Source organism: Molothrus aeneus, chromosome 1 (assembly GCF_037042795.1).
Source record: "Molothrus aeneus isolate 106 chromosome 1, BPBGC_Maene_1.0, whole genome shotgun sequence".
NCBI lineage: Eukaryota > Metazoa > Chordata > Aves > Passeriformes > Icteridae > Molothrus > Molothrus aeneus.
Genome location: NC_089646.1, coordinates 105,099,713 through 105,127,372, shown reverse-complemented (window position 1 = coordinate 105,127,372; position 27,660 = coordinate 105,099,713). Strand labels below are relative to the sequence as shown.

The 27,660-nt window shown below is 40.6% G+C and overlaps 1 protein-coding gene across 1 annotated transcript in view; it reads right to left on the bottom strand.

Moving 5' to 3' along the window:
• Positions 1-778: 778 nt before the first annotated feature.
• COLEC12 (collectin subfamily member 12) overlaps positions 779-27,660 on the bottom strand; it is a 96,743-nt gene continuing 69,861 nt past the window's right edge. Inside the window, exons 3-10 of the mRNA XM_066562266.1 lie at positions 19,999-20,121; positions 13,754-13,852; positions 10,203-11,249; positions 8,290-8,778; positions 8,030-8,166; positions 7,181-7,290; positions 5,353-5,498; positions 779-4,175 (exon numbers count right to left, since the gene is read on the bottom strand). Coding sequence (XP_066418363.1) covers positions 4,156-4,175; positions 5,353-5,498; positions 7,181-7,290; positions 8,030-8,166; positions 8,290-8,778; positions 10,203-11,249; positions 13,754-13,852; positions 19,999-20,121 — 2,171 coding nt within the window. The 3' untranslated portion in view covers positions 779-4,155. The remainder of the gene's footprint in view (positions 4,176-5,352; positions 5,499-7,180; positions 7,291-8,029; positions 8,167-8,289; positions 8,779-10,202; positions 11,250-13,753; positions 13,853-19,998; positions 20,122-27,660) is intronic.

Below are 27,660 nucleotides of genomic sequence, written 5' to 3'. Positions count from 1 at the left end.
GGAAGAGCTCTGGGGAACACCAACATCCACAGAAGTGAGGGAGGAAAAACAAAGCAAGGCTGGAGACTGCTTGTTCCCTTTGGATGCCACAGATGTGTGAGCTGCTGTGCTCTTGGGCAAGGAGCCTGCACTGGGGAAAAGTGGTTTTGTTTTCTCACATGTGAATCGACTCAGCCACCTTTCCCCTGCTCCTTGTGGATCAGTTTCTTCCCACAGCCAGTGGCTGTCCTCTGACCAGCTCCTTGCCTTGCCACTGATCAGACACCAGTTTCTGCTACTTGCTAAAAGCAGGGTAGCTACTTGCCAGGAACAAAAAATTATAAGAGGAGGTCAGCTGTCTGAGAGAGAAAGGAATAGCAAGACCAGATCAGCCATTATAAACAGACAATTAAAGCCATCATAATGGCTAATGTGGGACTGATGCAACATAGTTCAGGACATCCCTCACCTGGAGGCTCATCTGAGGTGTTTGGTGTGCTAGGACAGTAAGCAGCAAAGGGCTTCAGCCCTTCTTAAAGGTCTTGTTCAGATCAGACCTTCCAAACCATGTTCCTATCCCCTATGTGCTGCAAGAACAAGGCACTAAACCTGCAATTACAGGATAAGATAGCCCCAGCCATGCTCAGAACCAGGGTGGTGTAAGTGAAAAAGAAGGCTTTAATGGAAAAAAAGCTTCATCAGTTTGATTTTTAATACCTGTGAATGCTCTGGGTCCACATACCTCTGATCTCCACATCCCTCTTGGTTACACACACATGCACAGAGTTAACAACATTAATTTCTGTCTCCACTTAGTGATTCCTTTATTGGAACATTTGCAAGTATTAATCATAGACAACAAAGGAAATGAGAGTTGAGATTTATAAGCTCTAATCAGCTGAAGGCATTTCCAAATAAATTAATGAAACTAGTCAGAAATGACATTAACAAATCCAGAACTTAATGTAAATCACAATGACTTTGTACCTTCTCTGCCTTTCCCTCTTTTTCTTCCAACAGTCCCACTGCTTGCCAGGGTATATGAACTTGTATTTAATTTTTATGTAAAACAAGAAGGATGATGGGAATGTGTGCTCAGTATGATAAGTTACAATACTTAGGTATAAGAAGGAAGCAAAACTCAAGCTGGGACATAATAATTTGCTATCACTCAAAAATTTCTATAAAACCTGCATTTTTGCTCAAACCATACAGAAAGATTTGATGGGGATGTTTTCCCATTAAGGAGTGGCAGGTGTGACTTTCATGACAATTTCTTGGCCCATTCTGGTGTCCTGCTTGCGCTTCTGCCAATCTGTCCTTTCTGTGATGTGTTCCTGAGCTGTTTTAACACTCTTGGTCCTCTCAGTGATTTCAATTCTTGTTGCCATTGGACACCTCTGTTTCCTTCCTGCAGGAATACTAGGTCAAAAGGATGGTCTGTCTCAGCACGCCTGGCTGCTCAGGCCATATTTTAAGGTTGACTGGCTACGTCAGGCATGCAACTGCAGCATCCCTCTTCATCCAGTTTTGTCTAACAGCTGCAGTGTTTGATTCAAGTGTGTGAACAGAGGGTGTGAGCCCAGTCACATCTCATTTCTCAGTGTCCTCAGCTTGTCATTCCTCTGGCTGGGGGACACTTGATAATTCTTGGATAACCTGATCTTGTGTATGTACCATCACTGCTGTTGCTGAAGGAAGAGAGGGATGAAATCTGGGCAAGGAAGCAATACAGCTTGGGCTTAAACAGACGTTTCTCATTCACTTCTTTTGGTGACAGAAGTCTGTGACATCAATAAAAAGCATAAAGAATGTAATTTAATGTGGTAGATGCTCAAAACAGGCTTATTTCACCCAAATAAGCCAACATTCAAAACAAAGGTAGCAGTCCTTCCACTTCAGTGGGGCTCTTCAAGTCTCCACTCACCAGGGTTTGTGAGGCTCTCTGGGCACACAAAATACTAGTTCTGTACCTCATTATCCCAAAAATAGCAGTTTAACATTATCTCCACAGACAATGTGTAAATACATATGTAAACACTATGCATGTGCCTACACACAGCTCCTTGGTACAGCATGACAGTGCATGGCAGAATCAAGTTCTGTTCAAAACCTTGTGAAAAGAAAAGGTTCACAAAATTCAGACTGTCTGAAGACAAGCCCTGCCTCCACAATGGTGACACAGGGTTTCTGCAGCTGTAATACATAAACCCTTTTATGCAATACATAAATCAATTTTTGTGTTATTCCTGTCTCGTATCTAATTTGTACCCACAGGACAGATTCTCAAATGTAACATTTTTGTATTTTTAAAAAAAATTATAATTGAAATTTAAATCACTGGAAGGACTGGGAGATGTAGGGAAACAGCAGTCTTTAATTGATTTATCTTAGGAGCAATATTTGAAAATCTGAAGTACAGAATCTTGTCTCTTTCCAACAGAGCTGGAGTATTTCAACAAACATATCTGCATTTGGCCAAGGTAAATGGCAGGTCAGGAGGGAATGGAAAAACAGCTCTCCTTCCCAAGAAGCCAAAACAATTTCCTTCATTGTAGAGCATGTGGCTATGAGAAGGGCATAAAAATTGGAAACAAATACCAAGGTTTCTGCTAATGAATTAACCCACTAATTTTTAAAATTCCTGATAAACTGCCTAGACAATGGCTCATGGGACTGTGGAGGAAACTGGCTGGGCAATGGTATAATCTCTTTCTGCTTTGCAGCATATTTTATTTTCTATTATGTCTGGGAGAGAAGTACCAGTCCAAGAAAACAGACAGATCGATTTACAAAGCACTTTGGAGAAGTGCAAGTTTATTAGACTTTCTGGGTATGGCGTGTTTTTCTCACCAAATCTTGAAATCTGCCTTAAACATATTTCAGTGTGTGCAGCTTCTTTGTTTCTCTTTTCATAAAGTCTCTCATCTGGGATTGACCTGCAGTATGTGTGGCAACTACTGGGGTAGAATTCCTTACAAGAAGGGAGAAGGAATGAAAACATTTCTAAATGATTGTTAAAAATTGGAGATTTACTTCCATGGAATTTTCTCCTGAGAGGGAGGGAGGGAAGGAGGGAGGAAGGGAGGGAGGGAGGGAGGGAGGGAGGAAGGAAGGAAGGAAGGAAGGAAGGAAGGAAGGAAGGAAGGAAGGAAGGAAGGAAGGAAGGAAGGAAGGAAGGAAGGAAGGAAGGAAGGAAGGAAGGAAGGAAGGAAGGAAGGAAGGAAGGAAGGAAGGAAGGAAGGAAGGAAGGAAGGAAGGAAGGAAGGAAGGAAGGAAGGAAGGAAGGAAGGAAGGAAGGTTGGTCTTTTATTAAAATGGTCTTTCCATAGTACCCCAATGAAACACTGGCTGTGATCAGAGCTATAATGAGTATCTAGTCCTTAGTCAACTTAATTGTTACACATGCAGACTAGACTGCATACAGTAAGGAAAACACTATCTAAAATCTGCTTTAAAAGTTATTTAACCAGAACAAATCATCTGGGAAAGTAAAAATATTTCTAACTGGAAAAATATTTCTCTATAGCTGAGCTAGGCCTGACAGCAAACCTTAATGAATTATTAGTACCTTTATTGTTTTCTTTGGCCCCTGTGCACTATATTTGTAAAAAAAGTCAGTAAAAAAGAGAACAATTGTAAAAAGCAAATATTTTGTACAAAAATACAAAGTTTTAAAAGCTCTTAAAAGTATATTCCATATTACTGATAAGAGTTGGACTATATATATATATTTATATAAAATCTATATATTCGTGTATCTGTATAATTTTCCTACATTTGGGATTTTAGCAAATTAAGCAACTGTTTACACAGCTGCATTATGTTTTTCGATATAAGTGACCAACAGTCTTACTCAGATTGATAGAATGTCTTTTCTCAGAAGACACAAGCTGCTTATGGATGTGGTTACTGGTTGGGAAGAAAATCTAAAACAGAATTAGTCCAACAGTATTTCCTGATGCTGAGGGTCAAAAGGCCTTAAATAATTACAGGATGCTGTAGAAGAGTTATTGCTGAATTCCTTGATGCTTTTAAATCAGTTTTCAGTGCTTGCTTTTTTTCTGTTTTCATATTTTTTTTCAATTTTGGAAGTCAGTGTTGCTCTTTCCCAGGATTTTCTTCTTCTTTACATAAATTTCCTTAATACGAAGGTATCTGTAAAGTTACAGCCTATTACACTCCAAGAAGTTGCCCTACAGTATGAGAGAAAACAAGAAAAACAAAGAGAAAAAGAAATCCCGTAAAAAGCCTGTGAAGATTAAACAAATTTCCAAAAGGAAAACTTACAGAGATCAAGGTATGGAAAAAATTTGAGCAGACTTGTACTCGGATCCTGTAAGTCCTGGAGGATAAATATTTGTAAACCTTTAAGTTTTCTTAAAATAACAAATGTATGTAGGAAAATCAGGGTAAATCATATTGTTACTTTAACATGGTCCTTCACTCTGGACATCCAAACAGAATTACACACACAAAGCTTGTTCAGCACTTAGTTTTGTCTTAGGGGACTATGGATGGGATGTAATTTTGGCTCTAGCTGACATTTATGTCTGCCTTCACTGAAATTTAACCAACAGGTTTCCAGTTGGAGGGGCCAGGCACCCTTGGCAGAGCAATGTTTAAACAGGTTGTATGGAGGAGATTATGTTTCAGGCAGAGCCCCACCATGAACACAAACACTTTTGTGCCATGTTTGACCACGTTCTGTGGTGATGGGGCCGGGCTCTAAGCGGCCATGGGAACCACCTGCCCTCTGCTCCTGCAGAAATGCCTATGTCAACAGAGAGAGATGCCCTGTGGCAAGCACCTGGCTGTCTGCTGGCCACACCAGCAGTTTATGAGTCCTTCACTCCAGCTGCAGGATGAGCTGCTGATGGCCTATGGACCCAGCTTCTCAGTCCCATGGGACATCTCCTAGCTGTGATAGGAATTTTTAGATCTCCTCAGCACTCACCAACTGCCTCCTATTGCACAAACTTTCAAAATAAAGACTTTCTGGTTTTTGAAGACTGGCTCCTGAGCCACCCTAAGGCCAGCTTTCCCTGCTGTGTGAGCCTGTAAAGGCAGCTTCCAGTGTGTGTAGGATCTGGAGCATGTGCCAAATCTTGCCCAAAATTTTAGGCATGTGTAAAGCCTACAGGAAATGGTCAAGATTCTGGGCATTCCAGGGCTATAGCCAGCTTCGAGGCTGCTTTTTCCAAGTGAAATAAATCCAGCATTTGAATCTGTATTTGAGTAGAAGTGCCCCACATGTGATTCCCCCTCTTCCTCAACAAGGCACTGCTGTAGCATTTAGCCAAGATCTCACCTCTAGCTGCAGGACATTTACTATGGGCAAGATGGAATAATCAAACCAAGGGCCTGGCTTACCTTTGTCCATGTCTTTTTCACAAATGAAATTGTTAACATCTTCACAGTAGAAGTCATTCCAGAGCCCAGCATAGATCAACCCAGCACAATCTTCCCCTGGCCCGTGATCATGATCCCAGTTATCAGGCTGCCCAGGTTTCCAGTTCCTTTCCACAAAAAAGCAAGAGATATGATTGCACAACACAGCACACATGGCAGGTTTTCACCACAAGAAATTAACGAAAACATCATGAGATCTGTTCTGAACGGGAAACACACATTGAAACAAACAATACATGACTCTTGCTGAAAATGGAAAACAGATGTATTACAGAGAAGGGAATCTATTCAGCCTCAGGCTGCCAAAACTCAGAGACCTAAATTTAGACCAATGAACTTTATTTTAGTTTCTGAGTGTACATGCACACACAGTGGGAGTGCTCCGTGCTCCAAGTGCATTGCTCCAAGCCTGCAAAACCTGCACACCGCATTCCCGCTGGCAGATGGGACTCAGAAGAGCCCACGGGCTCAGAGGTAATGCCAAGATGGTAACAGTCTGCCCTCGCTCACTGCAAAGCTCTCTGACTGCACCAAAAGTGGGCATCTTGGGAGGAACAGCAAAGATCCATGTGTTTTAGGGACACATGCTCAGGTGGGAAGGGAATTCTACTGACTTTTAAGAAATGCACACAGTATATTTACACACATCTTTTGAGATCGTTAGCTTTGATGGCGAAAGTGAAGGTAGCAAGCAAAAAATCTTGCAGCAAGTGTTTCCTCATCCTGTTTTTGTTTAACGAGTGAGAAATGCTTCCAAACTCAGGATTTAAAAGCTCAATTTTCCTGAAGAAACAGGTTGTTGAAGGGAGCTTGTGATTGCTGACTGGCACAGTCCATGCTCAGCTAAAAAACATGCCTGCCTGACATAGAGCATCCAACCAGGCACCTGGGAGGACACACAGCTTTCCAGAAGTAATGAAATACTCCAAAAATCTGTAACCAACAGCTTTGAGGTTATGACAGAGCACCTAAAACCATGGTGCAGTGGAAATCTACTAAAAGCAGAACCTTAAGTAGGATCAGTCACAGTGCTGCCATGAAGAGGAAGAAAGATGAAAATGGGAAAGGAGAAAAAGGGGAAAATATTACGGCTCATTTGAAATGAATCTGACTTTTTCCATGTTTTTCATCTAAATGAACACCAATGAGATCACAGCTAATCATTTCGTAACATCTGACTGACTGTGTAGCCTGTTTTTCTGAAGCACAGCATGTTAAGATCTATAAACTCTTTAGTCTACTCCTCAGTATTAAAAATTTGGGTGGTTGCAATCTGTTCCATTTAGGACAAATTAGGTGTAGCCCTAGGATTCCTGGAAAGCTGCCAATTCAGTTCTCAGCTGGCCAAAGCATAGACACCCTCATTTCATGCATTTTCCTTATGTTGAATGCTTTCCACTTGGATTTGGGCTTTATCTAAAGACTGGTCATTTTTTATTAGAACGAGTACTCTATTTATAGCCAGTTGTAATGCAAATAAGGAAAATTCAAACCAAAACAGTAAAACTGTGCTTTCCATCTCAACTTTGTAATAAAAGTCAGAAGCAAAAGTTTTGGCAAGAAACACTGCGCTGCATAGTTATGTGATTCTTTCATTCAACATTCAGTTTTCTTTCTGGCAAGGAAAGGAATCCTTGTGCATGGAGAAGGCAGAGAGAAAGAACCCCAGCACTCTCAGTAAGAAATTAAATTATTGGCATCTACAACCATCTGGATTCATTAGATAATTTCTAGATGCTGCTTTTAGAAGTGTCAGCAAGGGTGACAGCATTGCTTTTTATTTACGTACGTGTAAACTGGTAAGGATCCATCCAACCATCTCCATTCATTTTCCTTCTCTGTATCTGTTAGTCCAATCCAGAAGCTGCCTTTCCCAATAATCTGCCTTTTTATCCATTGCTGTGAAAGAAAGAGCTTAGTCCATAACAAGGACAATGGTTTTTGGCACCAATAAACTACACTGGTTTCATAAGCCTCTTGTTATTAGAATACGGTGGGCCAGAGAAATTTTTCTAAGCTGAAGATATGTTTCAGGAGTTGGCCTTTGGACCCCTTGCCCAGACTAGAATCCCTTTCATTGTTTGCAATGAGGTAGAGAGAGCTAGGCATGAAAATTGGCTTGACATAAAGCCACAGCTAATATCTTACAACACAAATTGAAAAAAACCCTAAGAGTAAGAAATTGTATCTTGACACCTCCACTGCCATGTTGAATAGTATTAAAAACATAGTTAGATTAAAGATACTTTTGGGTCATACTAGTCCTAAGCTGCTTGTATTAAATCAGATAATTTAAAATTAAATTATATTCACTGCTGCAAAAAATACTTTGATAGTACACAAGGCGTAATGGATTTCATCTTTAAAGGTTCAAAACTCCTACAATTCTCAGCAGCTTTTCTGACTGCTCTGTTCCCACCACCTTCAGGGTCAGCATCAGTTCTGCTCACACTACTCTTCTGCACAGGGAGAAGCTGCTGATCAGGCACAGGGTGGACAAAATTCTAATGAGTCAATCAATGTGTTTACTTCTACTATATGAATTCATGGTGCTCTCAGCTTCCCACTATCTTGTGGTTTCTGCATCTTAAACAGCTTCAAACTTCCTCTTTGAAAACCAGCAAGAGAAGGTAATTACCTGCTCCTCTTTGTCGTTGATGATAACCAAGCGTGATTCTTTCTCTTCACAGAATAACTTTGCATCTTCAAAAATTTCTCTTTCAGTTGAAAAGTAGTAGCACTTTTCCGTATAGTTCTTCCAACGGGGGAAACAACCTGTGATATGAATTTTTTTTTGTGTTAAGCCTGTTATTAGTAACTCAAGGGAGCAGTGATAGGGCCAGTAATAAATGGAGAAAGCCATTCCCCTGCACACCATGCAGTGTGGTGATAGCTTACCATTAGCCTCGGGCACGGGCGTAGGCTGACTCTGTAGCGCCATTGGCATCCCTGGGCCCGGCGGCCCCGGTGGGCCAGGTGGGCCCTTCGGACCAGGCAGCCCAGGGACCCCAGGGAGCCCAGTTATTCCTCGTGGTCCTGGTAACCCTGGGCTTCCCACCGTTCCTTGCAGGCCTTGAAATCCAGGTGGGCCTTGGGGCCCTGGTGGACCGTCCTTGCCTGGTGGCCCTGGTGGCCCTGGGTCTCCATTTGGTCCGGGCAGACCAGTCTTGCCAGGAGAACCTCTCTGACCTTTGGAACCAGGCGATCCTCTTGAACCTTTCCCTCCTTTTTCTCCTGGTGGCCCGGCTGGCCCAGGTGGGCCCTTCTCACCTGCAGGTCCAGGTGGTCCAGGCTCTCCTTTCTCTCCTTTTTGTCCTTTTAGGCCAGCGGGGCCAAGAGGACCTTGAGGGCCTCTGTCACCTTTAGGTCCCCTTGGACCAGGAGGGCCTGAAACAATGCAAGCGTACAAAGTGGGGATATGCACAGAAAACAAAACAAAAAGCCCACGTCGGGTGGGCTTGTTTAATACATCTCAGACCAGCACCACTGGATATTTAAAAACACAGAAACCGGGCTAACAGCTGCTTTCATCAGTGCTTGTAATAGTGCAGCTGCTTTCCAGGTCCTGTATACTGTCGTCCTTTCCTTGACCTCCACAAAATACAAGATACAGAAAATACTCTGATACACCCAGCCATGTGAACTGGACAGTGACACCATGCCCCAGGTGACCAGGCAAGGTGCCAGTCCCTGCAAAACTCTGTGCACTTGTCTGTACTAGTTTATGCACTAGAGCTGTGTGTTTTTGGTCCTGTTCCCTCACTCTGCCCTGCTCCCTTCTCCTTCTAGTCTCATCTCTCTGCTCTTAGTCCCAGGACTCTTTCTCCTGATCCTCGTTGTTGGTCTGTCAATAACAGGGTGTCAAAAAGAGACAAAATGATGGATAGTGAGCAAAAGGCCAACTGTGGGAAAGACCAGAAGTTGCAAAATGGCCAGCTCTAACAAGACAGGGAACGATAACCCACAACAGGAAATGGCAATACTGTGAGAGCAATAAACAACAAAACAGTTTGGGATTCTGTTCATGGATGAGCAAATACCTTGTCAATACCTTCCCACCCCCGGCACTAATCTACATAATTCAAACTCCTCCAGAGACAGATTTCCAGGCTGGAATCATTTAGGCCTGGTTGAAATGAGAATGGTTAAGGTTACTGACACGTAATCTTGGCTCTAATGCAGCCTTAGTTTATTTGGAGCAATGGATTTATATTTGTGATTAGAGGTTTAGGCTGATTCACATTTGGTTGGAAATATGAGTGTTCTTTTCATTTGGGATAATATTTGGCTGGGAGAAACCTCCTAAACCTGATGCTATTTATTTCTGGAGAAAATAGAGTATCCCAGGATTAAAAACTAAGCAAAGTAGGATGTTTTCTGGCAGATTAACAACTGGCTTAAAGTGAAATAGTAACTTGTTTTTCAGTAAGGGTGGACCTTTCTGGGAATGGTCCAACATATATTTTTTAGCCATTTCCTCCTTACTGAGGATTGGTTTCTTGAGGTTCCACACCTTCACTCACTTATTTTAGAAACTAAATCAAAAGCAGATCCAGTCAGTCAGTCAGTCAGACAGAGTAAAATTCTGCTAAGTCAGAACTTTCTTTCATAACATCCCCATTTTAGCTATGTAAAAAAGGCATAGAAAAATTAGTACGGAAAATTCAAGCTACATGTTCATTTCCAAAGTTTAGGATTAGATAATGGAAAACCCCAGGACTCTGTACCAGCACACAATAACTTCCACAGAACTAAAGAAGTAATGCAAGCAGGAATTCAGCACACACACCATCATTAGGGAAGCTGCATACCTTGTAGGATAGTGAAGTTCTTGATGAGCTGGCCATGTTTGGAATCCACCAGCTTCATTTCTTCCATGATCACTGACAAATTGGCAACTTCAACATCTAACCTTGACCTCATCAAATCCTGTTGCACCTTGAGAGATGCAGAGTCTATGCGAATATTGGCTAGTGTGCTGTTCATAAAAATCAACTCATCCGAGTGTTTACTTAAGGTGTCTGTACAAGTTGTCCTGACCTCATTGAGATTGCTTGTCAGTGTCCGTAGGTGATGAGCAGTGTAGCTGATGTTGCTGATGATATTGACTATATCAGTTTCAAAGACCTGGAACCTTTCTTCTAGATTGGTGAATTTGGCAGCAGTTCTGTTTTCATCTCCTTTATGCTGTTCCTGGAGATCCTTTAGACTTTGTTCATTGGCTTGGGCAATTGTGGTGATGTTCTCCATCTGCCCACTAAAAGAGCTGAGCTGACTGTTCATGTCTTCAAGTGTATCATTGTTGGCTTTTGCCATTGCTGAGTTGTTGGCAGCCAAGGCCTGTAAATTGTGTACTTTCTCCTTAAGCCAGTCAGTGTCCTTCCGGGCCTGAAGGACAACCTGCTGCAGATTTTGAAAGTCATTCTTGATTCTTAGAACAGCTGAGCTTGTATCTTCCATCGACTTCTGTAAGACACTGATAAGATTTCTTTGCTGTATTTGAGTCAGATTTAAGTTGTTAAGGCTCATGATGACCACATTGTGAGAATGCTCTTGGCTTTGCAGGTTTGCTTGTATATTACTTGTGTCTTGTTGGAGATTGTTGATATAGCCAGTATATGCCTGAAGAGTCTTATTGACACTGATGATCGTGAAAGTGTTACTATCTAAGGCACTTTTCATTTGGTTCTGCCTATCATCTAATAAATTTCCAGACTCTTGCAGCTTCTCCAGTGTGTCTTTGTTTCTGCTAGTTTTCTCTGCAATGTCATGAAGTTGCTGACGAAGAGCCAGAATGTCAGATCTGAAGCTGGACAGTTCAGTGTTAGTATTCAAGGCTTTTTGTCCAGCTTGGTCATCTGTTGTACAGGAAAAAAGAAAAAAAAAAAAAGGAAAGGCTTTAGGTTTTTTTTTTTTAAACACAGTATAAAACAGCACAGTGCATTTTAAGAACAGTCAGGTTGTCAAACTGTTCAGTAGAACTTTTATGCTATCTCTTCCAGAAAAGAGAAACCACTAAGCAAAGTTCTGCCTCTAGACAGAGAAAAAAAGCAAAGAGGAATTGATGGAGACCTGGTGTCTTGCTGAGGAGAACAAAATGGTGATTCTGTCATCACAAATGGGAAAAACTATGGTAAGAAACTGATGAGTACATGCAGTCAAGAATGCTGTGTTCTGAATGAAAACTGAATGGGAAACAGAATTCAAAACATTAAACAGGTACCAGCAAGTGTAGGTTTTGAAGTTACAACTGGATTTTGCTGAAAGATCAGAAGTTTATTTTATCTGTTCATGTTTTCTTCTTTCTTTTTATTGCAAGCGGAATACCTTCATTGTGATTTAGTACATATAGTTCCAATTTTTAAAATCTTGGGTTTAGCTTTAAATAAGTTCTCATACTTATTTTAAAGCAATCTGGATTAGAGACAAAAGCTTTGCCAGCAGGCTACTTCAGATATGTCAGGATAAGATATATTTCTGGTTTTCTCTCTAATATATTACTATTGCTTTTAATGACATTTATTTTGCCATTATTGTTTCCTCATGTTTTGAGTTTGAGGAAGGTAAAACCTTTAATCTTTGAGGAACATCTCTGCCTGTGCTTACATTGCCCTGCGGAATACTTCTGGAAGCTTGTCCAAGTATGATGAAGCATTTGAGACTGCACAGCCTATCATCCAGGACATAGAAACCAAAGAAATAAGCAGTCAACACTTGCTCTCAGGGAAGACTCTCTTGCTTGACCTCAGTCACTTCACTATCCTGCTCACAGTCCATATATTTTTGTCCTCATCTACGTGTAGCTATATTTATGAATTAGACAGTCTCAAGTCCATAATTTCAGATGATGCCAAGAGAGAGCAGTATGGTTTTCATAAATTACAGTGCATACAGCTGTGTATGGTGCTTTTGTCTGGTGTGATTGAATGAGTCATGATGTAAATGTCAAATGATGGCTTGTGAGACTTCAGCCTGAAGTGTTTATGGAGTCTTTTGCAGATTGACATCTTCCTGAGCACAGTTCCTCTCCCTGCCATTTCTCTCACTCCCAGATCTTCTCAGCTCTGACTCCATGTTTACCTCTTGGCTGTAGCTCAAATTATACTGTGCTCCTCACACAGCTCTGACAACTCCCAGGTCCACATACAGCTAATCCCTGAAGGCCTTCCTTCCATTCACCACACGCTTTTATCCTTCTGGCCCTACAGCACTTCTCTTACTTTTATGTCTCCTACTCAAACTGCTCCAGAACTTTCCTAACTTCCTCCATGGCAAGCCCACTTAAATGGGAATGGATGACCCTGAGCATCCATCTAGCAGTGTGTAAAAACGTGTGGCCATAAAAGAAGCAAAAGTGCTCTAAGTCATGAAAATTTTGTCAGCATAATATAATAACCCAAATAGAACCCAAAAGGTTGCACAAGCAACCTTTACAGAAGTAAAGTATAACTTTTACTTCTGTAGATGTGTCAGTAAAAGCACCTCTCACTGAATTACCCCATGTTTTTGAACTAAATGTAGTGTACAAATATTTTGGAAGCCAGCTCCTTTTTCAGGGAAAAAAGTTGTAAAAATTTACAATCAAGCTTCAAGCAAGGAAGTTTTCCTAGAAATACATGTCACAATATATGGTTTACAAAACTAGACAAAATTTATTTCAAGAATCACATGCATGTATGTGTATATTAATACATCTACAATAAAAACTATATGTATAAGAAGAAAAGTAAAAATGTACACTTAGAGAGTAGAATCTTTATCCATGATTTTTTTTACATCTTCCTGAAAACTAAGAACTTTGATAGTGCTTGGGAGGCTCAAACACATAACAATCTTACGTCCTGTATTCCCTGAGATGATCAAGAAACAATTTATGGAAGTAATACACTTGCCTCAGACATAAGAATTTTGAATAGCTGATTATTTGTGTACCTTGAAAAGTGGTCTACAGTTTTGAATCTTAATTGCTAAAACAGCATCAAGATGACTGGGTGACAGGTGCTCATTTTATGTAGAATCTTTTGTGCTGTAGAACAACTTCTGTTATGTTTTAGATCTCTACCTCGGAGAAGATTTTCTCCTGAGGACAACGTTTAAGTGTCTGTTTATTTAAGTATTAAGTATAAATGTTTCAGAGTGACTTCAGTGGGAACTGTAAATTTTGAAGTATTCTTAAAATGCTCTTCTAAGTGGAGCTGATCTGAACTATTTTTAAGTACTTTCCCAAGTACTTGAGAAAGTGGAATGGAAGTGCTGTATCTTGTCATAGGCAGAGATTTTTCAGACAAATTTCCTGCCTCAATCTGCCAGGAGAACATCCCAGGTCCATAATACAAAGGGGCTTTGCTAGTGTGTAGATTACCTAATTTCTTCAGATCACTCTCCACTTCTGTGAGCTTTTCTGTGTATCTTCTGTGGGATGTTTCCAGGCCACCTGTCACATTGTCCATTTTTTCTACAACTAGGGGAGAGAGAACAGTGTGTTATGAAAAGAAGAAAAGGGAAATTATGAAAAAAGACTAGTAAACAATAAAGCAAACAAAACCCCACACCATTATCACCAAACAGTAAAAAAAAGAAAACATCTTAAAATCGCCTTGCTTGCCATTACACACTGCTGTTGCTCTGTGAAATCTTGGAAGGATTAGCTCCTATTTGCTGGTGGACCCAGAATTCTTCTACTTCTTCAGTCTGCCAGCAGTCCCTAATGATTTTTTTTTGCCCATGAGAAATCTCTCTCCTGAATGAGGAAATCCCTCTTTGTGGGTTTTCCTCACAAACAAAGTAATTTTCTTTTAACAGTATTTCCATGCTTCCAGCACAGTGCTGTGTGGCAAAGGAAAACTGATTGCTAAAGGCTCAGATGTGTGAATGAAACTTCCTTTAATTTTTCTATGAGCCATTTCTCCTTAAAAAGATTTCTTTTTTTCCTTGTGCCTTTTCATCATTAAAAGTTGCCACCTGGATAGTAAATTTAGGACTGAGATAGTAATCACTAAATGTTTTGGGGGGTTTAAACATATTGATAATGGTACAGATCACTCAAAGCAGTCTTGAAATGGTTCTGCCTCATTAAGATTGAAAGGATGGTCGTTCAGGAAGTGCAGATTTATGACTGATGTGCCCTTTATTTTGTAATGCCAGAGTACTTTTATTGTCACTGAGACATTCAATTATTTGATGAAATTAATATGGGAATGGAAAAAGCAGAGCAACAAATAAACAGCCCGGGGTGGCAACCAGTGGCAAAAATGTGAAATTCTTGCAAGGCTAGGGGTAGCCTACAGATTTCACACTAGACTTTGTCTAACAGCCTTTTGCATTCACAACTAGGGATAGAAATTGCTTCTCATCATGAGATTATTTAGTCCTTTTGCTACACTGGGAGCAGAATGGGTCTGTAACAACCTTGGGAGAGGTTACACAAGTTATTGTGCCAGCTCCTTTTTTTTCAAACAGAAGAAATAAAGTGTTTTCCATCTTTTGAGGTTCTGTAAACATGTGTGGGATAGGGGTACCTCTAACTCTTTCTGTCTGTGAAATGATCTGCAGCTAGGAAAGAGTCTCATAAAAATGTTGCTATGTAAAGGTTTGGGTTTTCACAAGAAGTGAAATTTAGGAATCTTTTGCTGCTCATGAGCAACCACACGAACCCCAGACCTTTAAAGTGTAGTCCATCTTGTGCTCCTTCTTTATTAACGTTTGCATTTGTTTTTCTGATTCTGGGTACCACAGTTACACTGGAGGCTTTTACTGCTTCCCCAAAACCAGCATGAGAAAAACAGACCAAGACTATCTGATGGAACATCACTGAGGAGTTACAATAGAGAAAAAGTCTCAGGGTCTTCAGAGAGACCATACACCCTTTGGTGAATTACCTGCCTGCTCCTTTCTAGGCTGCTAAAAAGCCAGTAAAAAAGAGACTCTACTATCTGTGCAGAGTGTGGCTTTCTGTGTTTGAGATGATGACAGATTGCTTGCTAAACAGCAGACCCAGACTACAATAAAGGCTTTGCTTTTTCAGAGGGACAGTTGCTCAATATCTTCAGCTTTAGAAAGCATTTTTCTCCCCATTATGGCACTAATTTTTCACTGGTTCTTCTGCCCATTAAAGTTGTCAAAATGCTATATGCCATTTTTCCTAAATGAAACCAGAGTTGACGCTCTGTTTGTCCTGCCCTGCTGTCTTCCAGGCTGGACCCCAGATCAACAAAGGTCCTTCAGCTACTTCTGACACTCCACTGATGCATGTATACACCTATGCATCACATGCAGAGAGAGTGAGGACTTGGCTTTTCCTTCTGGCTCTAGGCAGCTCCTTGTTCAGTCTGTGGTGTTCTCCTTTGTCTAGAGAGAGTCACTGCCAGGGCATGGCTCACTCTGGGCACTTAGAGGGACCTTATGAAATCATCTGTATTTAAAAAGCAGGCCTAATTCAAGTGTTTCTGCTGAACCTGTGCCTTGAATAGCAATGTCATGTTACCTATGGTTCTTGTTAATTCAGTTTTAGTGTAATATTGAACTATTTCCCCAGTTATACAACACACTTGGAGTTGGAAAATGAATATATATTATCAGTAATTAAAAGAAAAATGTAATTTCTTCCTTTTGCTGTCCAAATGAATGCTAGTTTGTACTTCAGATCTGAAGTTTGTAAAATTAAACTATCATATAAGAAGTATGTTTTCTCGGTTGAATGAAATCTAACACTGGAAGCTTGAGTTAAAATTTAACCCTGAAGAGTCCAAAGCAAATGTAAACAAAACAGTAGTAATCCTATCAATAAGTAGTTGTCTGGCAGTTAAATGAGACTGAACCGAAGTAATTATATAACAGCATTTGGTATTTTCATTGTTCAAAGTGAAAAAAACCCCAAACCACTGAACTCCAGCAGCAGAAACAAACCTGCTGGTCTCTGCAAACCTGACTGCACGGTTAGCTCAAGGGCTAAGCTGCTATCCCATAGATAAACCAATGCATGTATTTGCTTTATATTGGGGTAGGATCTTAGCCTCCATGGTCAAATAAATCATGGATTTGGGGAGCTTGATCCCCTGCCCAAAGCAAGTTGTAGCTTATTTGCTTTTCTTGCTATTGCCCTGCAAGTGGAATATAAGAATTTGGGAGAGACTGAGTATCGAGAGGCCAGTGTTGGGTTTTGTTGCTCTTGATGTCAAAAGAGGTTATATGGCTCATGTCCTGTTATTGGGAACGTCTTTCCTTCTCTGGTAGTAGCTCCCACCACCATCTCTGGATGGAGCCTTCAGTGGTAGGTGAGCATGTGGAACACTCTCAGAAGTGGAAGTCAGCCTCTAGTGAGTGCCCCAGACTTGAACAGCCACTTTCCACCTTCTCCAGAAAAAGGCAAACAGGCAGATCAGCTGTAATATCCCACACAAAAGGTCACTCTGCTGCTCCCAACAATCTGCCTGCTCTTAAAAAGGCAAAGCTGTGTATGTCTTAACTTGCTTTTGGTTAACTTCACCTTAATTCAGGTTTTAACTTTCACCTTAATTCTTTGGTTTGAATCCAGCTTGGTCTCTCTGCATTATCATCTCAATTCCTGACAAAATCACAGTGGAAAATGTGGTAAAGATCCTCTAAAGAAAGCCAAAATTTCAAGTAGTTGCTGACCAGAACAGTGAGGACCGTCTGCATCTAAGCCACTATGACAAAATGTGCCATTTCACCAGGATGTGTTGGCCCCAGGTAATGGCAGGCAAACTATGTCTGGGAGACAAATAAAAGAATCAGATGAAAGTCATGGTGGGCATTACTCAAGAAACTTAAAAACAAGGACTGACTAGAGAATAAAAACTACCAGAAATTCAAGCCACAAGCATTCCCTTACTGGAACGAGCCACAGGAAGATCATTCATCCTCAATAGACTAATCTGACACCAGCTGGTGCCAGAAAAATTATAACTTTGTATTTTTAATTTAATTTAATAAAGTATGTGCAAAAAATTGCAGATTGCTTTATTAGTGTTTTAAACAACAATTTGTCTTCTCAAAGGAGAAGAATACTAAACTTGCCTCGTTATTCCTTCATGTTTTGCTTCCTTGTTATTCATTCATGTTTTGGTTTCAGGGTTCTCCAACATACTATATAATTTCTACCACTAGTTTGGAGGTTTGTTCTGTGTTGACTTTGCCTCCCATTGAGTTACTTTTTTGCTTGCCATATTTAATCCACTGATTAGTAGTTTTAACATTTTAAATCACAAAGGATATTTAAATGCGACGTAGGAAATGAAAGTTTTAAAAGTAGTTTTGGGCTTTATAAACATAAGTGTGGGAGGCAAATGTAAAGGAAACTTAGCTAAGAGACTGAAATAATCCCTGATGCCAGCAGAATTCCTTCTTCCAGTGTAATATTGCAGTAAAAAAGAGAAGCCAAATTCTGATACAGAGAGGAGAGTTCAAGAACAATATACTTTTATTCTGAATTTTGTTCTTCCTTTAAGGCCTAATCCCTTCTCCACAATCAAAACTATTGCAGTAATTAATTTGAACATGTACTGTCAGCTGGGGTTTTATCTAACTTATGCTTATCTAACTTATGTTTTCTGCAAATTAGCATGTAGGTACACTGAAGACAAAGCTCTGAAACTGCAGGTACAAAGGGCAGAATTAGTGTCTCACACATGACCATTTGCTGCTTGGTGTTACAGAAGGAATACTTGGATTCAACAAGACTTTTGTTTCTGCCTCTTTTCCTTGGCATTCAAATGTTGCAACCACCAAGCTGGTGAGCAGTGGTCACCAAAATGTCTTAGGGTCTGCGAGCAAGATATGCATTATTCACCCTCCTACAATCCCTTTTCCATTTATTTTTTGAAGAGGGAATTCTTTTGTCCTTGTCCTGGATAGCTGTGATTTGGTACTGCTATGACAGAAAGACTCATCCCTGATGAGTGACTGCTCATTCAAAGAAGGAAGTTTAGAAATGAGTGAAGCAAAGTTTGGGCCTCAAGTAAAGAGCAAAGCCTGGGGAAAAGATGGTGCTAGCAGCCCCCATAGAGAAAGAAACTTGAAAACTAGATTGAAATGAGGAAGACAAAATCCTTCTCCCAAAGTCTGCTGGACAGTTTCCTTATTGATACTACTTCCTCCACACATGTAAATCATTTGCCAAAGCAAGATAAAGAACAGTATCCAACTTGATATGCTGCATCTGATGCTGAGTGAGGGCTCAGTCTTCTGGGAAGCCCCAGAAATGATAGTTTTATGTAAAACTCTTGAGGGAAATTCTGCTAAATTCCAGTCGTTTAGTGGCTGAGTTAAGTTGGGAAAGACCCCATTGTCATCTGATGTGAGCAGATTTTGCAGATTTATATCTGCAAAGGCCTCCCCCAATCCATTTGACCAAATCATCTTAGATCAAGAATAAATTTTTGAATCCTGGAAGGCTTTTTGTCCCTCAAAATCTGACTTCCAGAGACCAGTTACTTCAGGAGATGTATCCACATAGATGTACTGCATTTTTTTTACATTTGATGTTAATTTGCCACCTTCTGTCTGGTCTATCATGAAACAAGATTACCTAAGTCTTTCTATCTGTTCCTCACATTCTCTCTTTTCCCTGGACAAATCTTCGCTCTAAACAAAACAGATTTATTTTTCTCCCACTCAAACTGTGCCAAATCCTCTTAAATAATTATTTATCCTTTCTATTTCTACAATTTCCTTTTCTTTCCCTGGCAAAGGACCAGAGGTGATGTCAGCTCTGCTATGAGTGCAGCTGTTGGCAGCACAGGACACACTGCATGCTAATCACATGGATATTTACTCAGCTCCTTAGAGGGGTTTTGAAGCTACTCTCAGAGCCATACTCAGACAGGTAGTTTAGAACTAGCTTGGTTTTCTCTGCAACAAGCTGTGATGCCCTGTTACAATGCTCACAATGATGTTGTTCACTTTCCTTTTCATGCCAGAAATCGACATTTATTTAACTTATTATAGATGTAACTGCACAATAAGCAGGTATTTACATCAAAACATTTTTATAAATGCCTAAGTGGCTACAGTTAATTTGTGATAAGGATTTATGGGAGTTTTAAGCCATGTTTCCCAATGTGCCCAACCAATGACTTGCACAAATGAAATTCTGTCCATTACTGGGTTGCTCAACTACCAGAATCTTTGAAATTACTGTTAAAAGCATCTAAGTGTCTTTGTTCATCACAATTATTGTGGATAGTCAATACACTGGTACCTCCTGGTTTAATTTTTCTTCTAGATATTTCAAAGTAATATTGATACTACATTTTGTTCCTGTGATAAATATTATATTAGTAAGATATTCCTGGCTGTTGCACATGTTACACAGCTTTGTGTCTTCCAGTACTCCTTCTTGGTGGAGGAATGATCATTTTGTTTCCACTTCCCTTTCAAATGTCTAGTCTGGTTTCAAAATTTCATAGTTATTTGAAAGTGAAATTCTAAGGTTGTAGTTTGTTGGTATGTACATACAAAAAGCCAACATTGCCCAAGTACTGACATTTAGGCTAAAACGTGACAAATTGCCTGGCTAGCTAATAAGTGACAATGTGTTTGGATGCTTGCCTGAAAGTGAAATGTTGGTCTCAATGCATACATACATACCTTTGTATCCCAGAATGGCTACTGTGATTGTTAACAGTGCACATAAAATGTATAATAAGATGATGGAGAACTTCAGTGCCCAGTTATTTTTACACTTGGTACATTGGCTCCCCTCCTGAATACCTGCAACAGAAAATTTAAAGAAATTTAAAACAATGGCAAAGAACACATTGCTGGGTTTGTCTCCCCATCTCCTTTCCTCTGTTTTCTAAAGTGGAAATTATTTATCTCAGCAGGTGATGTTTACATATGGGGTTCCTATTTGCCTGTGCTGCCAGGATAAAAATTCACAGTGGTTAGAACATCTGCTCAGTGAAACAATCACTTTGGGATTTTAGCATGTGTAAGAGAAGTAGGTTCTGCTTCACTGGACAACCTCTGGCTCTCCTGAGAGGTGGCTATTTTCTGATTGTGCTAACAAGATTCTGGTGAGTTTTGGAAATAAAACCTTTATTAGCATCTCCTCTGTCAGGCATCACACCGCAGCAGCTCTCTCTTAGCATTTGATATCCCTATGGGGGCAATAGGACACAAGAAATGTTCTGGCAGAAAAAAAAACCACAGAAAAAGAAGAGCATTGTGAAAGTCTGGTAGGAGTAGTTCTGCTTTGTAACAAGCACCACAGAAAGTTACCGTGCAAACACTTTCTTTCCACGAGACTTTTTGCATATTTTTGAGGGGTTTTGGAGAACACTATTTCCACAGAAAAGAAGGGATGCATTACTGATACAGTGATCTGTTCATCCACAGAAAAAGTTCTGGTGAATTTCTCTTTGTGGGCAAGCTTAAGAAAAATGGCCTCAAATTGATGAAAGAAACCAGAGCTTTACTATTCTATATTTAAACTTTTTTCCAGAACAGCTTGATATCTTTGAGTCTATTATGGAAGCAATTTTCCTATTTTCCTCTTTTGTGCTCCTTGGGAATAGCTCAAGAGTTTTGGGAGCATGGGTTATTAATCAGAAGCACAAATGTGTAAAAACCTGAAAACTGGAGCAATGTGCTGGAAGAAACAGACGGGATTTATCCATCTTTCCAAGGTGCGCTAAGCAGGCCAGGATTAACCGAAATTTCTGTGTCTGTCAGAAAATGCATTTCTTTGATATTTCACTCTACTTGTGTACTATTAGGGGAGTCCCACAGGAAAGCTTTAAGCTCTAATAAATTCTATGTACCAGATTACTTAACTAATCAAAACTTGCTCTGTAGCTTTTTATGAATAACTTATATTTCCCCTGAGGCCTAACACACAGATGATTTTACTTTTCCAAACTCATTACCTTCTGCAGAGTGTTTTTCTATTTTTCATTTTTTTTTAAGAGAAAAGCACAGGCCACTTCCCCTGGGTTCAAGAAGGATGGGTGACCAACATAATGAATTAAGTCAACTGCATTTCTCTCTCCAATGACATTTTCCAATGGCTTCCTTTAAACCTAAGGTACTTGAAGAAGGAAGGATTACCATATTGGAGCAATGGAGGAAGAGGATTTATACAGTTTATTTGACAAGACATTTTCTTCAATCCTCTCTGCACATATACTTGCTGTGGGTAAGGCAGAAATGCATATTTTTCAGGTCTTTTCCACATTACATCATCATATGTTTTTTCTAAACTTTTCAGGTGTGACATCACATTCTGTTGCCATGTGATGAAAGTGATGTCATAGATTTGGGTTCTTTGTGGTTTAGGCATAAGACCAGCTGGGAACATGTGGTTCTTTTTTCAAGAACATTATGGGAAAACGAGACAAAGGCTTATAAGCATAAACTCAAGAACAGAAATTCCAGAGGGTAAAGGCTTCTCTTCTGCCCGTGGGGTGGGAAGGGAGGGAGCTGGCACAGAGACAGGCAGCTCCATAGCCCAGTTATTGGTGACTTGGATTTGGAAGGGTGGTAACTCCTGTGCCACAAAAGAAAAGGTGAAGGGTCCATAATTCAGTAGTCAGGTTTGCTTGTGGATCCTGATGCATGGGCTGACTTGCTTTCTTTGGTCTCAAGGAGTTTGCTGGTGAGGAAGCTCTAACTGCTGAAAAAGCAGGAAAGGGAAAGTGCAGTTTTCTAAAGGTTTGCAATAGGTATTTAGAGACTGAAATGATCTCACAGTGGGAACTTGGTGGTGTCTGGAATACCATATTGCTGGCCTTAGCCAGTACTAATGGGGTCATTGAGCCCCTGTGCCCTAAATGCAAGGCTCCTTCTCATGGAAGGGTTTAAAATTCCAATTTGGTTGTCTTTAAAAGTTCCACATATCCAAAAACAAATTTGGGGCAAAACTCATGTCACATTCACTTTCTAAATACACAGACAAACAGAAAGCTTGATCCTTCTTATTTTAATGTTAATTGAAACGGGCCTAGATCTTAATCTGGGAAAAATGATGGACTACAGAGGTACAAAACACAGAGAAAGGCAGAAGTAAAAACAAAGCCTTTGGCAGCAATTGCACAATGAAAAGTTTCACTTGATAAGTGTCTCATAGTCAGATTACTCATTTTATGACATGACCTGCTTTCTGTCACTGTACTCTGGCTTCCTGGGTAGTGTAACGAGCTGAAACTTCACCGATGTCACTGGGTGTATTGCAGTTCAGCATCAAGCATCATGTATGTTCCAGCACTTCACAGGGATCCAGTTTCACTTTCTCAACCCTCTCTACCTCTGGTTCAATAAAACAGCACTTCAGCTTTTCAGAACTTTTCATTTCTGTGTATTTCAAACTGACATCAGAACAGCACCCCAACAAAAGCCAGACCTCTCCATCCTTTTACAGCCCAGGACGGTTGGTATCAATAACACAGGGACATCATACTAAAACAATCATACAGGCTGGAGTGATTCCATTAACTAACTGGCCTGGAACTGTGTACTGCATTCCTTACTGGGGCTTTCTGCCTGTCAGCCTAAAACTACTTCTGATTGCCAATGAACCCCTGCTACCCTCATCTAACACAACCCAAGTCCAGGGCTGGAGTGAAAAGCCAGGGAGCTCTAACAGACTCCTTTGTTTTCTTTTACCTGGGATACAGTAAAGTCTTTCAGAACAATCATATTTGCTCTTTATTACAAACATGTAGTGCTTAACTCTGCTGCTAGTAACACAGGACTTTCTAGTTTACTAAACATATAAAAACTACTACAAAAATACCAAAGATACAGGTACTCTTCCTGATTTGGAAGAGTCATTCTGATGTCTTTCTGAGCAATTAAATACATCAGGCTATATGCAAAAGCCATGAATGCAACCTTCTCTGTGTAGGGATGAACTCCAGTATAATCAGAGCTCCCCAAATTCCCAAGCACACACCCTGACTTCAGCTTGCCCTGTTATTCATCCCCACTACCTCACTTAAGGATCATGCCCAAATAAGATTGTTCTGATATAGGCGATGCATTTAGTTCATGTTGTGAGGACACATTTTTATTCAAAGGTGGTTCTCAAAAGATGTGATAGCCAAAATATTAAGCAACAACAAATGTGAGTCAATTAAAAATGCTTACTGTGATTACACAAAACCCAGCAGGCTGGCATGAAATCATGCAGGTTTACCACAAAAGCTGTGAGTTGATTTTTGAAGGAGCCCATGCTCGGGCTTTAATTTGGCAGAACTCCCCCAATTTTATCCATGAGACTGCTTGCTGTTATGACTGACATAAAATGCAGAATTCTTCCAGGACATGTATCACATTTCATCTAGAAAGCTGCAGACTATATGGAAAGGGAAGGACCCTACATACACATCCCACTGACAGAACAAATGTAAAACCTGCAAAAGGGCGTTCTCAGCTGAAGTCAGCTCTTCTCCATTTGTTAATGATGCTCCCAGTGCAGCACACTCCTGTCTGTGTCCTGTACACGTGTTTTCAATGCTGCTCTGCTCCCAGACATTTGTCACTGCCTTCCAAACCCAGGGAGCTGGGGTCACTTCCGCATGACGTGCATTTCTCACTGCTGATTTGATCAATGTTTAATAAATATCAGATGGGACACAATGTGCCTCGTTTCACTGGACATATGCCTTTTTCCATTCCTTTCCCTGACTTATTTTAATAAGAGCTCTGGTTTTTCTGCCTCACTGTTGGGAAGACATCTGGCCAAACAGAGAGCAACCTAGTACAAAGAGATCCTGCTGGCTCACATGCTTTGGGGACCCCCTTCTCTGCAAACCAAAATGCTCACAAAAAAATATGCAAGTGAGACATCCCCCTGTTACCAGGCTTTGTAGTATTTGTTTTTATAGCATTGCATTCCAGTGACTGAAGACTTTGTTCTCACGCAGGGGGTATACATCTGCAGATTCCTTTTGGGCTCCAAGAAGAGGTTTTGCTGAAGGAGGACCCGGATTTTTTGGGTTTTATTTGTTTGGGGGGGATTTTTGTTGTTGTTGTTGTTGTTGTTATTTTCTTCCATGGTTTTAATGGGAGACTAAATAGCTTTGCTCTTTATAACCACCTTACAAAATGCCTGACTCCTCAAGTGTATTACACTTCAGGAGCACATCTTTGAATAAGACATGCACACTTTTTTTTTCTCCTGAATAATTCTTTTACAAGTATTTGCCTCTCTGTTCTTTTCTTGGCTCTGGCTGCAAGATCATAGGTGGCCTCATAATATTTCTGCTAGCAAATCAATTTTGACAAAGATTGCAAGGTTTCCTTCATAACCCTGACAAGAAATAAGAATAATAATGATAAGATAAAAAAAGTAGTGCAGGAAATGAAAATACATTAGTTTGGAGGGGGTTTCCCCAGTGTGATTCACTGAAAAGAGATAACATCCCTTGAATTTCAAAAGGAAGACTGCAAGCCTACTTTGCAGCCTTCAAATGATTGTTTTCTCAAAGTTAATATTTTCAAAACAGCAGTGGATCTAATATCTATATTTAAAGGGACTTGAGCAAACTATATACATCTAATTCAGGCCTCCTCCCCATGGCAGGGAGGCAGAAACTACATGATCTTTGGATTCCCTTCCAACATGAACCATTCTGTGATTCAGTGTGTAATTAGGATTTAAATACTGAGAGGTAATTAACTTTGCAGAGTTGCAACAAGCTCCCAGTGGTGTCTATCTCACTAGCAAAAGTAGGTGATCCCATGAGGAATCCATCTCTAGGTTTAAATATCTAAATATTTTGAAAAAACTGGTTTAAAGTGCTTAAATTCAGGCACCCAAGTGTACAACAGTAGGTGTTTACTAATATGCATGACTAGCACTTATGAAAGTAAGTTTGTCTCACAGGACAGAGAGGATTTTAAGTTCAGGCATATAAGTGTTTTCATATACACATACGCATAAACACATTTATATTCAAATATATGGGAAAATATGTGTGTGTGTATTTTTTTTTTACAGAGAAGCTTTGGTAATGACAAAACCCCAGCATATTATATCAGCACACTAAGAAAAAGCAGGCAACGGCATCTTTGACAACAATAACTTTGTATAGGTTTGAGATTACTGGATCCAGCCAGCCACAAAATTCACAGTGAGATTTTTGTCTTCTCTTTTGTATTGTGCCACAGGTTATTAACCTACCTCTCACAAAAACAATTCCCATGATCCCTCAGGAATGGTTTTGTTGCAGTGAACAAAACTGATGATTTGATAGTTCCATATGCTGGCCTACTTCAGAAAGCAATTGTTCTTTATAATGGCAAAAATTGAAACTGCTTCATGCCTTTTTAAATTATTGCTTTGAGATAAAACTAATTTCTTCAGTTTAGAGTCTATTCTTACACTGTAAAAGCTATAATTTGAGCTACATGTAAACAGATGCCCTACATATTTCCTAGCTAATACATAAAGGTCCACACCTCCTCCCGTTCCACAGTTTTGGCAAGCCCTGTCTCCACAATGGCAATGGTCCTGCTCACCCAAATAGTGCAGTGCTGGCTTGTGGGCAGGTGGATTGCAACAGCCTGCTTAACTTAATCATCAGATTTTTACAATGCCATTGGAAAAAATATTTAGCACAAACATGCTGTCATTTGTTCCGGAATTTGCTAGTTTTGCTTCTGGTTTTGTAATCAAATAGGGATAAATGCAAGCATGCTTGCTTTGGAAAAGTTTCTGGTTATTTATTAGGAAGCAATTTGGGCAGCTAAACTTGAAATCTAAGCAGTGGGTACGTATCCACCAAACTCGTGCCAGTTTTCCTATGCCAGGTGGAAAATTATGAAGCATGGCAGCAAGACACAGGCTGAAACAGCCACTCTAGATTTCAAGTAAACACTGCAAGACACAGAGCTTCTTTCTTCCAAAATTAATAAATAAATGGACCCAACCCAAACCACTCCATCTCCACAGGTTTCTACAGTGTTCAGCATAATCTCATTGCCCTGCTACACAGCTGGCAGCGGTGCCAATAACCACTGGAGAGAAGAAAACACACCTCAAAAGCCCAGTCTGAGAATTTGTGCCTTGAGAGGCTGTACAACCTCTGCCAGGGCCAGTGGTACCAGTTCCTGTGGTTTTATCCTGAGCTTCACATTCGAGATTTCCTATTCACCTGGTGCTCCTTTCTTTCCATGTACAAGGTTGGCTGTGGCATCAACAGATCAAGAGCAGCACTGCCAAGAAGGACTTGGGGATGCTGGTGTACAAAAGCTGGACATGGGTTGGCAATGTGCTCTTGCAGCCCAGAAAGCCAAACACATCCTGGGCTGTGTCAAAAGCAGTGTAGCCAGCAGTGGAGGGAGGCAATCTGCCCCTCTATTCTGCTCTGGTGAGACCCCATCTGTGTACAGTTCTGGGGTCCCCAGCACAGGAAAGACATGGACCTGCTGGAGTGGGTCCAGGGGAGGAACATGATGATCAGAAGGGCTGGAGCATCTCTTCTATGAAGACAGGATGACAGAGTTGGGACTGTTCAACCTGGAGAAGAGGAGGCTTCAAAGGAACTTTATTGTGGCCTTTCAGTACTTAAAGGGGGCTGCTAAGAAAGATGAGGACAAACTTTTTAGCAGGCCTCTTGTCCTAACAAGAGGAAATGGCTTTAAACCAAAAGAAGGTAGATTCAGATTAAATAAAACAAAGACTTTTTTACATTGAGTGTGGTGAAACAGGAACAGGTTGCTCAGAGAGGTGGGAGATATCCCATCCCTGGTAACATTCAAGGTCAGGGTGAGCAGGGCTCTGAGCAAACTGATCTTGAGGAACATGTCCTTGATCACTGCAGAGCATTTGGACTAGATGACTAACTTTAAGGGTCCCTTGCAACCCAAACTGTTCTACAATTCTTGCAGATATGTAATTATGTGGGACTTTCAGCTTGCATTCTAGGAGAACAGATTCCCAGACTCCTAAAAAATAGAAATGGGGAGGAGTTGTTCATTAATGCTTAAGAGAATTGAAGACTCCACCAGGACTTTCACAATCCCACCTCTGCAGAGCAACTCTCAACACTGAGGGAGCAATGCTGGCGCTGGCAGGGCTCACCCTGTCCCTGCATCCCCTGAAGTGGAAGGGGGGCATTTTGTCCCAAAAGCCCAGGGTATTTCAGTAAACATGAGGGATTTCCTTCTCTGGGACACTTTGGGAAAACCCAGCTCTTAATGATCTGCACACTGCAGCTCAAAGCTCTGCACAAAGGGGCCATCAAGCAAATTCTCCTCCACACACCAGATTGAGCCTGTTGGAGGCAGCGGCCACTTCCCATAAAT